The 14,309-nt window shown below is 33.0% G+C and overlaps 1 protein-coding gene across 4 annotated transcripts in view; it reads left to right on the top strand.

Moving 5' to 3' along the window:
- SLCO6A1 (solute carrier organic anion transporter family member 6A1) overlaps positions 1-13,646 on the top strand; it is a 128,936-nt gene extending 115,290 nt beyond the window's left edge. The window contains exons 8-9 of one of the 4 annotated variants that reach the window (XM_012505278.2): positions 11,928-12,085; positions 13,349-13,646. In XM_012505278.2, coding sequence (XP_012360732.2) covers positions 11,928-12,070 — 143 coding nt within the window. In that variant the 3' untranslated portion in view covers positions 12,071-12,085; positions 13,349-13,646. Of the gene's footprint in view, positions 1-11,927; positions 12,086-13,296 lie in introns of all 4 variants that reach the window. The other 3 variants (XM_003259802.4, XM_003259801.4, XM_003259800.4) reach the window with 3 other exon arrangements.
- The last annotated feature ends 663 nt before the right edge of the window (positions 13,647-14,309 follow it).

Below are 14,309 nucleotides of genomic sequence, written 5' to 3'. Positions count from 1 at the left end.
GGCTCACTCCAGTAGACCCCGATGCCGTTCTGGCCCCTGCAGACCCATGCTTTAGAACCACCTCTGCAGATGCAGAAACAAGGCCCACCCCAAGGGTGCTCAAGGCCTGCCCCAGCACCATCTCAACCCCCATGAACCTAGGCTTGAGGTTGGCCCCCACAAACTCAGGGTCCAGGCCTGCTCTCATGGGCTCAGTCAAAAAGTCCATCTCAGTGGACCTTGGCACCAGGCTAGCCAAGGTGAGCACAGGATCCAGGCCTGTCACAGTGGATCCAGGCTTTAGCCCAGCTGCTGTAGACCCATGAATCAGGCCAGCCCATCTGCTGACCCAGGCACTGGGTCAGTCAAGTATGTAAGGTCTGGAATAAGTGTCTACTTCTTCAAAAGTGCAGATCCAATGCATGGGCACAAGGATTACAAATAATCAGGAAAACATGACACCACCAAAGGAATGAAATAAAACACCAGTAACTGATTCTAAAGAAATGGAGACTCACTAGGTGTGGTGTTGTGTATTTGTAATTCCAGCTACTTGAGAGGCTTGGCAGCCTGAGGCAGGAGGATCATTTGAGCCCAGGAATTCAAGGCCAGCCTAGGCAACATAGTCAGATGCTATATCAAAAAAAAAGAAGAAAGAAAGAAAGAGAGAGAGAGAGAGAGAAAGAAAGAAAGGAAAAACAGGAGAAAAATGGAGACTTATGAATTGCCTGATACATAATTCAAATTAGTCATCTTGAAGCTCAGTAAGCTACATGAGTACACAGACAGCTAAACAAAATCAGAAAAATCAGAAAAATAATACACAAAATGAGAATACAATAGAGATAAAAGCCATAAAAAAGAAATAAATTTTAGAGCTAAATAACACAATAATTGAACTGAAAAATTTCATAGAGAACTTCAACTGCAGAGTAGATCAAACAGAAGAAAGAATCAATGAACTTGAAGGCAGGGTATTCAAAATTACCCAGTCAGAAGAGTGAAAATAAAAAAGAATACAAAACAATGAAGAAAGCCTATTGGAATTATGGAACACCATGAAGCAAACCAATCTATGCATTATGAGAGTCCCAGAAGGAACAGAGAAAGATAAAGGGGTGGAAAGCCTATTTAAAGAAATAATGACAGAAAGTTTCCCAAATCTGGAGAGAGTAATGAATATCCAGATCCATGAAGCATAAGGAACACCAAATAGATAAGATGTAAGGAAGTCTTCACTGAAAACATTACAATCAAATGCACGAAAGTCAAAGGCAAGAGAGAATTTTGAAAGCAGTAAGAGAAAAGCAATTCATCACATATAGGGGAACCCGTATAAGACTATGAGCAGAAATTTTGCAGGCCAAGAGACAGTAGAATGATATATTTAATATGCTGAAAGAAAGAAACTGCCAGACAAGAATACTACACCTGAGAAGTCCATCCATCAGAAAAAAGAAAAAAGACTTCCAGAACAATAAAAGCTGAGGGAATTCACCGCCACTAGACCTGACTTACAAGAAATGCTAAAGGGAGGATCTTAAGCCATGATGCTTGGGCCCGCTCCCACACTGTGGAGTGTACCTTCATTTTCAATAAATCTCTGCTTTTTTTGCTTAAAAAGAGAGAGAAATGCTAAAGGGAGGTCTTAATGTTGAATTGAAAGGTTGCTAACTAACCACATGAAAACATATGAAAGTATAAAACTCAGTGGTAAAAGTAAATACATGGTCAAATACATAATCAAATTTAGAATACTCTATTACTGAAATAGTGATGATTAAATCATTTTTAACTGTACTATACAATTCAACAAAAGTATGAAAAAATAACTATAGCTACAGTAATATGTTAAGTAAATGTGGGATGAAGAGAAGTTAAAATCTAGAGTTTCCATATGCAATGGAAGTTAAGTGGTTATCAGCATAAAACAAATAGTTATACCTATAAAATATTTTATGTGCAGCCTATGGTAACCAGAAACTGTAACAAATAAGGAGTATCTGATCAAAATATAAAAAAGTTAAAAGGATTTTAAAAAGCATACCGCCACTACAAAAAAATATTCAAACCACAAAGGAAGACAGCAAAGAAAAAAGAATGGAATGTAGGAAAACAATAGAGTCAGAAAACAGTCAGAGAGCAATTTAAAAATGGCAGTTGTGAGTCCTTAACTATCAATAATTACTTTAAATGTAAATAGGTTAAAATCTCTAATCAAACATTACTGACTGACTGAATCTAATGTTACACCTCAAGGAGCAAGGGAAACAAAAGAACAAACTAAGACCAAAGTCAGCAGAATAAAAGAAATAATAAAAATCAGAGCAAATGTCAATGAAATAGAGATTAGAAAAATAATAGAAAAAAACAACAAAATAAAGAGTTGGATTTTTGCTAAAATAAATTAAACTGGCAAGCCCTTAGCTAGACTAAGAAAAAGAGAGAGAAGACTCAAATAAATAAAATTATAAATGAAAGATAACACATTGCAAGTTATGCAGCAGAAATAAAAAGGATCATGAGACTATTATGAAAAATTATACATCAAATTGGATGACCTAGGTAATATGAACAAATTCCTATAAACATAAAACTTCATAAAGACATAATCATGAATAAGTAGAAAATCTGACCAGACCAATAATGAATTAGGAGTTGAATTAGCAATCAAAATCAAGAAAAGCCCAGGAGTCGATGACTTCACTGGTGAATTCTGTTAAACATTTAAAGAAGAAATAATACTAACCTTTCTCAAACTTCTAAAAAAATTGAAGAGAAAGGAACACTTCTAAATTCATTTTATGAGACCAGAATTACCCTGATGCCAAAGTTAGATGGAAACACTCCAAAGAAAATAAAATTAAGGGCCAATATCCCTGATGAACACAGATGCTGAAATCCTCAAGAAAATACTAGCAAACTGAATTCAACAGTACATTTAAAAGGATCATATATTATGATCAAGAGGGATTTATCCCTAAGGTGCAAGGATGGCTCAACATACACAAATCAGTTAATATGATATGCCATAATAAAATGAAGGATAAAAATAATATGATAATTTCAATAGGTGAAGGAAAAGTATTTGACAAAACTTAGCATCATTTCGTGATAAAAATCCTTTAAAAATTAGATATAGAGGAATGTATCTTAACACAATAAAGCAAATATATTACTTACTCAGACCTAATATCATCATTGTGAAAAATTGAAAGCTTTCTCTTTATGATCAGGAAAAAGAGATATCTATCTGCTCTATCCACTTCTATTCACTATGTGTGGGTAGTCCTAAACAGAACGATTAGGCAAGAAAAAGGAAACATGGCATCCTAAAATTAGAAATCAGGAAGCAAAATAGTTTCTCTTTGCAAATGACATTATTTATGTATATAAAACACTATATATATATATATACACACACACATACACATACACTATATATAGTTTTTGGTAGAGCGTCGTATATATATATGTATGTGTACACCATATATATATACAATAGACTTTTCATATATATACACATATATATCTCTCCTCATATATATACACACACACGTATATATTTCATGTATATATATGTATATACAAACACACGTATATGTATGAAACTCCACCAAAAAACTGTTAAAACTAGTAAGTGATTTCAGTAAGATTTCAGGATAAAATCAGCATTTAAAAACCAGTAGTAGTTCTACAACTAACAAGAACTATCTAAAAGAGAATTTAAAAAAATTCCCATTTACAGTAGTGTCAAAAAAAGATAGACAGAAATAAATTTAACTGAGGAGGTAAAAGATCTGTATGTTGAAAATCATAAGAGATTGATGAAAGAAATAAAAGAGGAGACACTAATAGATGGAAATATCCTACGTTCACAGATTGGGAGAATCAAAATTGTTAACATGCTCATAGTACCCAGAGTGACCTACAGATTCCAACCTAGGTGCTCATTGACAGATAAATAGATAATGGAAATATGAGAGATATACATACAATGGAATACTATTCATCCTTAAAAAGGAAGAAAATTCTGTCTTTTGCAACAATATGGGTGAAACTACAGGACATCATGTTAAGCAAAGTAAGCTAGGCCTAGAAAAACAAATACAGCATGCTCTCACTTATACATGGAATCTAAAAAAATCAAACAGAAGCAGAGAATCGAATAGTTGTTGACAGGGGCTGGTGATGGAAATGGGAAATGAGAGATATTGGTCAAAGAGTATAAAATTTCAGTTAGACAGAAGTAATAAATTCTTGACATCTATTGTTCAATGTGATGACTTTAGTTAATGTATTGTATACTTGAAAATTGCCAAGGGAATAAAACTTAAGTGTTCTCACCACAAAAAAAAAAATAAGCAAATAATGTGATAAATATATTAACTACATTGATTTAATCATTTTACAGTATATAGTCATCAAAAACTAATGTTTTATACTATAAATATATACCCTTTTTATTTAGTTGTCAATTAAACCATTATAAAGCTTAGGGAAAAAAGAATTCCATGGATTGGTGGTTGGCATGCTTACTCTAAATAAAGTACTCAGGTGATTTTAACCATAGTAAACTGCTGAAGATGGCTCTTAATATGTTAGAGGAGCTAGAGTTGTACTGTCTAATATGAAGGACATTTGCCACATGTGGCTATTTAAATTTACATTTACATTAACCGAAATTCAATTCAATTTAAAATTTAGTTCCTTAGTCACAGTAGGCAAATTTTACATCTTTAATGATCACATTTGGCTAGTGGCTACTCTATTGAATAGTGCAGTTGTAGAAGACTGCCTTTATTGCTGAAGGTTCTATGCCTAGCACTGCTTTCGAGCATGGGTTACTCAACAGTGCTCTGTGAAATCTTAAGTACTAAGAATGAACTCCAGTATATTTGAAATGGAAAATTTGGGACACATATTTGTATGTTCAATTTTTTCCTTCTGGGGAAAAGGCTGTGACATTCATCAGCTTCTCAAAATGTTAATAAAAATTAGTTGCATTAGTTTATGTGTTCTTTTTTTTGGCAAGGAAGTCTATCTGATCTTCTTTTTCAAATCTGAAGTTTTAATTAGGATGACTCATCCAATGCCTTTACCTCAAATGAAGGATTCCATCAGCTCTAGTTCATTTGCAGTAGAGTAGATAAGCCTTTTGCAAACATTTTGTTTCTTAGTTTACCATTTTTACCACTTCACATGGTTTGTCCCTTTGGTAGAATTTTTATTGAAATATAATATATATAAGAAAGAGCACATATAAATGTATGGCTCAACACTTTTTTAATAAATTGAACACACCTGTAATTAGCACCCATATCGGGGAACACAGTGTATTAGAATTAATAAATAAATTCAGCAAAGTTGCTAAATATATAATCATTGTACCAAATCAATTTTGTTTCCAAATACCAGATGCAACCAAATTAAAATACAATAGGATAAATACAATAATACCAAAAAATCAAATACCAATAAAAAATTTAAGTTGTCCAAAACATTTACACTGACAACTACAAAATCAATTTGAGAAAAATTAAATAAAACCTAAATAAATGGAAAAAAGTTCACAGATAAGAACATTAATAAATGCCATTTGTCCTAAATTAATCTACAGCATGTGATCACAAATTAATCCCAAGAGATATTTTTGAAATTGACAAAATAACTAAAATTCATATGGAAAGCTAAAGGGTAAGAATTATTATGAGAATATTGAAGTTGAAACAAAATTGAGGAATATATGCTAACAGATATAAAAACCTATTATAGAGCTATAATAATTAATACAATGTGGTATCGGTGCAAGCATCAGCACATTGATTAATGGAACAGCATAGAAAATTCAGAAACAAACCCACATATGCACACTCAACTAATTTACGATGAAGGGGACACTGCAATGGTTAAACAAACAAAAAGGTTATTGACCAATTTATTTATGCATATTAGATATTATGCATATCTAATAAAATGTGTTTTGATCCCTATCAAACATCTTATACAAACATCAGTTCCAGACACATTACATATCTAAATATGAAAGATAAAACAATAAAGCCTTTTGAGAAAAATGGAAGAATATTTTCATGACCTTGGAGTAGGAAGAATATAAACAGGACACATGAAGCACTACCTAGAAAATAAATCAGAATGTGGTAAAATTAATAAATTATTACCAAAAAAATTAAGATAAAAGATAACAATGTGGAATACAGTGAACCAAAGTGAAAAAGAACTAATTATCAGAATAAGTAAAGCACTCCCACAAATCAATAGAGGATAACCTTACAAAAAAGTGGATAAAAGACTTGAAAACATTTTTCACAAAAGTAGGTATCAAATACTCAAAAACAATAGAATGGGCTAGGTGCGGTTGCTCATGCTTGTAATCTCAGCAGTTTGGGAGACCGAGGTGGGCAGATTGCCTCAGGTCATGTGTTTGAGACCATCCTGGCTAACATGGTGAAATCCCATCTCTACTAAAAACACAAAAATTAGCTAGGTCTGGTGGCAGGCACCCGTAACCCCAGCTACTTGGGAGGTTGAGGCAGGAGAATCGCTTGAATCCAGGAGGCAGAGGTTGCAGTGAGCCAAGGTCATGCCGCTGCACTCCGGCCTGGGTGACAAGCATGAAACTCCGTCTCAAAAAAACCACAAACAAACAAACAAACAAAAACAACAATAGAATGGATAATATATTGTGGTAAATTCAACAATGGCATTCTGTACAACAATGAAAATGAAAGAACACAACAACATAAAATATGGATGAATCACACAAACATTATGTTGAATGAAAGAAACCAGACACAAATGAGTGTGTAGGCGCTATATAATTCCACTTACATAATTTTGGTTTGCTATATAAATATATTCAAGAGCAAACAAAACTTTTATCAGTTAGTGACCTTGAGGAATCATAAGTAGGGTTGCAAGGTTGCTAAAAATATTTCATTCATGATTCAAGTGATGGTCACACTGTTTGGTTTGTAAAAAATATATCAAATGGCCAGTCATGGTGGCTGTTGCCTGTAATCCCAGAACTTTGGGAAGCCCGAGTTGGGCAGATAGCTTGAGCTCAAGAGTTTAAGACCTATGAGTGAGAACATGTGGTGTTTCGTTTTTTTGTCCTTGCGATAGTTTGCTGAGAATGATGGTTTCCAGCTTCATCCGTGTCCCTACAAAGGACATGAACTCATCATTTTTTATGGCTGCATAGTATTCCATGGTGTATATGTGTCACATTTTCTTATGTACCCTAAAACTTAAAATATAATAAAAAAAAAGAAAATTACTTTGCAAATCACTATGAGTCAGGGCAAGATAATTATCCTAATTTCTACAAAATTTCCATTTGGTACACTTATATATTGTATAATAAAAATTAATACCTTGTTTATTATAAGGAAATATTAAAATTTGAAATTATACAAATATTCAATAAGCAGAAAATTACTTATACATTAAATGTATATGCTAGAGTTTGTCAGTTAATAAATTGCCAAACTATTTTGTTCTTTATTAAAAAAGAAAAAAAGGAGTTTAAGACCAGCCTGGGCAATATGGCAAAACCCTGTCTTTATGAAAAATACGCAAAAATTAGCTAGATGTGGTGGCTCACGCCTATAGTCTCAGATACTCAGGAAGCTGAGGTAAGAGACTTACTTGAGCCTGGGAGGTGGAGATTGCAGACAGCTGAGATTGTGCCCCTGCACACCAGCCTGGGTGACAGAGTGAGATTGTTTCTATGTCTATCTATATCTATATATATGTCTACGTCTATATCTATATCTATATATATATATCAAACAATACTATTTTTATAAAAAAACAACTGAGGTGTAATTAATACAATTAACATAGATTTTAGAAGTTCAACTTGATGGCTTTTGATAATTGCGTACCCTTGTGGAAACAACACCCAAAACAAAATATAGAAATTTTTCCCATGACCTTTTCCAGTCATTTTCCCTCCTTTTCAGATAGACTTCTTTCAGATTTTTTAAAAATATTTAGGTTTATTTGGTCTAGAAATTTACATAAGTGGAAGGCTGTACTCTTCTACATGTGTATCTTGCTTAATTTTATGCTCTTGGAAGATACATTAATGTTCTTTCTACAGCATTAGCTTGTGCTTTATAGAAACTGCTGAGTACTAAGTACTATTTCAATTTGTGAATATGCTACTGTTTATCCTTTCCCTTATTAACAATACTTGGATTGTTTACAGTGTTTTGTTGTTATAAGTCTTGTGTATATATTTTTTGAGACAATGTCTTGCTCTGTCATCCAGGCTGGAGTGCAGTGGAGAGATCATGGGTCATTGTAACCTCGAACTCATGTGCTCAAGGTATCCTCCCGCCTCGGTCTCCAGAGCAGCTAGAATTACAGGTCCATGCCACCATGCCCGGCTAATTTATTTACTTTTGATACGGAGGAAGTCTCACTGTGTTGCCCAGGCTGATCTTGAACTCCTGGCCTCAAGTGATCCTCCTGCCTCGCCTCCCAGTGTTTTGGAATTACAGGTGCTAGCCACTGTGCCCAGCTCATATTTTTATACAAATGTTTTCATAGTCATATGTTTTTGTTTTTATTGGGTAAATCACCAAAAGTGGAATTGGTGGGTCACAGAAGTTGAAATTCATTGAAACGTCTCTTATGACCTATCAGATGCTCTATCTCATGAATTATTCATGTACACCTAGAAATGGATATTTTGCGGTTATTTAGTATTGTCTTTTGATACTATCAATTAGCTCACTTTGTATTATTCAGATCATGTTCAGATTGTATCTTTGTGTTCTATTATTGACTTGAGGGATGCTAAAATTTGCAAGTTGGTTAATGCATCCATTTCTATTTTTAATTTTTCCATTTTTTTCTTTAGATATTTTGAAGCCCTATTGTTTGGCACACACACATAGGATTTTTATGTCTTTTTGATGAATTGTTATTTTTATTATTAATGCCCATTTCTCCCCCTCCATTAGTGATCTTTTTCTTACAATCTACCTTGTCTTTAATACTAATATGGTGTATGTGTGTGTGTATGTGTACATATATTCTTTTAGGTTCATCTAAATATGTGCCCTTTCTGCAGACCTGCAATATTCTATCTAGTATAGGTACCTGAAGAACATCGTTTTTAGCATTTCTTTTATACAGGAGATAAATTATTTTACCTTTTTGTTTATTGAGACTGTATTTTGGCTATGTTTACTTTTTGAAAGATATTTTTGCTTAATATAGAAACCTGTAACTCTCGGAACTTTAAAGGCATTACATCACTTTCTGGTCTCCGTTGTTTCTGGTGAGAAGTTAGCTGTCATTTGTGACGTTGCTTTCCAACATGTAATATTTCTTTTTATTTGGATTTTATTCAAGATTTTCTCTTTGATTATGTTTGACTCTTGTTAAATGGACTACAATGTGCCTAAGTATGGTTTTCTGTGTATCGTTGTTTTTTTTTCCCTCTTTTGTGTATGCTGAGCTCCTTGGATCCATGGGTTGATGTCTTCTACATTTTTGGAAAGTATTTGGACATCACCATTCAAAATATTTATTTTATCTCATTTTACCTACTCTCTCCTTCTGGGGCTCTATTTAATATATGTGTGATCACTTGATACTATTTCATGTATCTTGGATGCTCTGTTATCTTTCCTTTTTTATTTCTAGTTATTTTACGAAGTTCATTTTGTAGTTTCTGTTTCTATACTGAAAATTTCTTATTTCTTCATGCGCCCTGTTGGCCTTTTCCAGTAGATAAATGAACATAAATATGTTTCACCATAACTATTATTATTTTAAAGTTTCCACCTGTTGATTCCAACTGCTAGAACCTCTCTGAATATGCTTTTATTGACTGCTTTCACTTTTAATGGGAAATAGTATTTCCTGGCTTTTTCATATGTCTTGCAACATATGATTGCATTCCAGGCCTTTTGTGTAATAGAATAATACAGACTGAAATAAATATGTACCTTCAGAAAGGGACATTTTCCTTCTTCTGTTATTCTACCTAAGTGGAGGGTAAGTTAATTAAATTTCTGACTCAACTGGTGGCTAGTTTGCAGCTTTAGTTTGATTTGGTTCCCTACTGGCTTCAAAATTTTGAGGGGTAAGTGATTAGACCTTTGTCTTATAGTAGTGCTTTAGATGTGAACAATGGCAAAATTGTGTAGACCTGCCTGTGCTTCACAGCTAGGCTACATATCTTTGAGTGTCCTGACCCTCTTGGCTTTTGGTATCCAGCATATATCTTGCTGTTCGTTTGAAAGCTTTGCTGTCTTCAACTTTGTCACTTCAGCCCTGTTAGACCAAATGAATCTTTGTTCTTCAGCAGCATCTTTTACCAGAGTAAAGGTTTGTATCTTAGCCCCTTGCCCCCATCCAATACAGAAAATAACCGCAGAGAAAAAGCTGTTGCAAAAGTTGGATCACCTCCACTTAAGTTCTGCTCTGCCTTGGATATTAATCTATCTCTTTCTCATTTCTTCATCAGCTCTATCAAGTCTTTAAACAGAAGATTTTAATCTAGCTTTTCCTATCATTTTCAGATAATTTGTCTGCTGCAATAATTCCCTTTTTCTTGGAAGCATTACTGGCTTGTTGTTCAAAATTGCTCAATTTTTCTTCACAAGCTATACCCTCAAGAGAATAATTTACTATAATTTGTTATTTACTATGTTACAATTGTTTAGTGTTACAACTATGTCAGATATAACTACCATTTAAAAATGGTATTTTTCCCTGTAAAATGTTTAAAATGTTATTGTATCATTATAAATGGCATAGAATCATTAATGTTTCTTTTTTATCTTGAAACCATTATGTCAGATAATTGATATTGTGACTGTAAAATATTTTACACTTAGAGAGGCCAAGGCGAGTTGACCGCTTGAGGCCAGGAGTTCAAGACCAGCCTGGGCAACCTAGCAAGATCCCATTTCTAAAAAATTAGCCAGGTGTGGTGTCACCACCTGTAGTCCCAGCTACTCAGGAGGCTGAGGCCAGAGAATGACTTGAGCCCAGCAGTTCAGGTTGCAGTAAGCTATGATAGCGGCACCCCTGCCTGAGCAATAAAGGGAGGTCCTGTTTCAAGAAAAAGAAAAAAAGGCCGAGCATGGTGGTGGCTCATGTCTGTAATCCCAGCACTTTGGGATTTGAAGGCAGAGAGATCGCCTGAGTGCACGAGTTTAAGAGAGCACCCTGGGCAACATGGCAAAACCCCATCTCTACAAAAACTATAAAAATTAGACAGGTGTGGTGGCACATGCTGAAGTGGGAGGATCGCTTGAGCCAGGAAGGTCAAGGCTGCAGTAAGCCAGGATCATGCCACTTGGTGACACGTGGGTGTCAGAGGGGATGACAGGGTGAGACCCTGTCTCAAAAGAAAAAAAAAAGAATTAATTAAAAAAATTGGAAAAGAATTAATTAAATATTGCATCCAATATTCAAGTACATTTGTATAATGCTTGTAATGTTGTAATGTATTAACTTTCTGCAACTTGAAACAAGAAAATGAAAAAACCTACATGATTAATTAACTTTTCTGTAATATTTGTTTTATTTGAAAAATGATGAATATTTCAAAAAGAGCAAAGCTGCATGAAATGACTTAGCTCTAGTTCCTATTGATAGCTAAGTTTTGAAAGTCAGAATTTATACTTTATGTTTCAGAATTAACACATTCTATGAGGTAATACCACACCTTGCACTTGGGAAGGGGGTAATATGTCTAAGAAATCTAAAACATAAACATTTAAAAATCTCCTTTAAGTAACTTAATATAATTTTATGGCATTAATTGCATTCTAAAATTGGGGAATTTATACCTTTATAGGTGAAATATGCTTACCTTTCTTTGGTAAATAGCATTTTTGCCTACATTTTGTTCTAAATACATGGACATATCTGATCATTGCATTTTTTGAATTTAGGTTTTCTTTGCAAACTGTGCACTATCATCTTCACTACTATTGCATTTTTCATATACAAACACCGTCTAAATGAGAACACTGACGTCCCAGATGTAACTGTGAAGAATCCAAAAGTTAAGAAAAAAGAAGAAACTAACTTTTAACTGGATCATCATTGTGTAAGAATTACACATTGTCAATCTATCAATGAAATATTAATATTAATAAAATTTAAAATAATAGTAATGTAATTACATGTTTAACAAATAAATATGCTTCATATAATTCTATATATTTTATTATATTTTGAGTGCAAATATAATAATATAGTCTGTGTTTAAAATTTTTAAAAATATAAAATACACATTTAATACTTTCAATAAAAGATAATACTTTGATTGAAAGAGATTGAGTGAAAATAGGAAAATATACCTAGGTTAATTTTGACTGAAGTGATATCCCATTAGTTGTTGGCCTTTGCTATTTGGAATCAATTAGTTTCCCTTTTTAGTTTATTCTTAGTACTTTTGATTTGGGCAGTAGATATTTATTACTCCATTTTTCTAAATAAAAGTATATTTGCCACTTAAGTTCATATAATTAAAGTTATATTTATTTTCCAAAAAGGACTATTTTAAACCTTTTAAAAATTAACATTTTATTTATCTATGATTTGACATACAGAAGTTTCCTCAGAAAATTTCTTTGGTTAATTGACCAGTTTACAATAAATATTTTCATGTTTCTTTAATCTTAGTAAACATGAAATTCAATATAATCATATACTTCTACCTGGTTTTTTTTTTTACCTTTTTACGTTTTTTTTTTTTTACCTTCACTTGGATTTTATTGATAAAGACTAACCGATAATCTGAGTTGAAACCCACTTTTGTGCTTGCTTTCACACTTCATTTTATAATTAATCATAATTATTTAATGTGAAGAAATATTTAAATGTAGAAAATGTGTCAACTATTTATAGACTTTTTAAGCTAAAATGCATTTGTATAGAGATTTTGTTACAATTTTTTATACATTATTGTACATCAATTGAAATTATATTTTCCAAATATTGTACAAAAATCAGATTGTTGTGAAACAAAGTTCTCTACAATATTTCTTTGTTCTCTTGGGAGAAGTGATAATAGCTGACAAAATTTCTCCTCTGTTATTAACATTAGTCAATGACTATATGTGGATGGGTAGACATTGCCCTATTCATGGTCGTGGCTAGCAGAAGAAAATATGAAGCAGGGAATATTCATATCTTACTACACAGTTTTATTTTCTGCTGTACATTTTATTTCAACATGCATTTCAAAAACCTATAAACTAGTCTTCATGTAAAACTCTGCTTGATTGCTTGACTCTTCTCTGTTTGAACCAGCAGGATTGCAGATCATTTGAGGATCAGAGTGTGAAAATGAGTTTCTCTTTTAAAGATTCTCCAAGATTTGTTTCTGTGCCCAACTTTCAGAAGAGGAAAATCACACATGATGTTTACATAAGTAGCAAAAATATATTTATGGTGATCTGCATTTTCATAATAAAGTGCCCTGTTGTGAAACATTTCTGATAAAGTTTTTAATGTATGCAGAATTTTTAGGATTTACTGGGAGAATTAAAGTTTAATAATTTTAGATTATTTACATTTCTTCTTAATATTTTGCTGTCTAGAAATATTAAAAATTATACAACTAGGAAATAAAGTAAAATAATAACATTCAAAGCCACTTTGAACATGCTTGCATGGTGTGTTTGTGGGGTGTTTGTGTGTGTGTGTGTGTGTGTGTGTGCGTGTATAGATCCATATTACCTGTTTATGTTTCTCTTGCTTTCTTTTTTTTTTTTTCAGAAAATAAATCAGTGATGGTATAATAAAAATTATAGGTTGGGAAGTACTGTTGAAACTTTAAATTTAAATATAGATTTTTGCTATAACAGAGTATGTGTTTCTGTATCACAAACTAATTATGGAGGATTGATAAACAGGGAAGTAATGTAAATATAACTCAGAAGTTCTATAAGTTAATTCCAATTTAATACCTCTTTAAATAATCAGGGGAAGTTTTTCACTATTATAGAGAAGATCTTAGCAATAAAGTAAATCTTAAAAAATGCTAAAAATCCCACAGAAGTGCCTTCCTTTGGAGTCAGTTTTGAATGAGTTAATGCCATCAAGGATCATTATAATTTTGAGAGTATTAATGTACCTAAGGATACTGTAAGTGCAGGTGAAGAAGCTGCAAAGATACTTCTAAATGTTGGAATTCTAACCTTGATGAAACTGGCCTCTTTTTGGAGTTCATATCCTCAAGGACCTACATTTTAAAGGAGGAAGGTGAGCCCCAGCATTTAATCCTACAAAGGACTGACTATGGTGGTGGGTAAAAATGCTAGTGG

Source organism: Nomascus leucogenys, chromosome 2 (assembly GCF_006542625.1).
Source record: "Nomascus leucogenys isolate Asia chromosome 2, Asia_NLE_v1, whole genome shotgun sequence".
In the NCBI taxonomy this organism is placed as follows: domain Eukaryota; kingdom Metazoa; phylum Chordata; class Mammalia; order Primates; family Hylobatidae; genus Nomascus; species Nomascus leucogenys.
The sequence above is the reverse complement of the archived record's forward strand: the minus strand, read 5'-3'. Positions and strand labels throughout refer to the sequence as shown.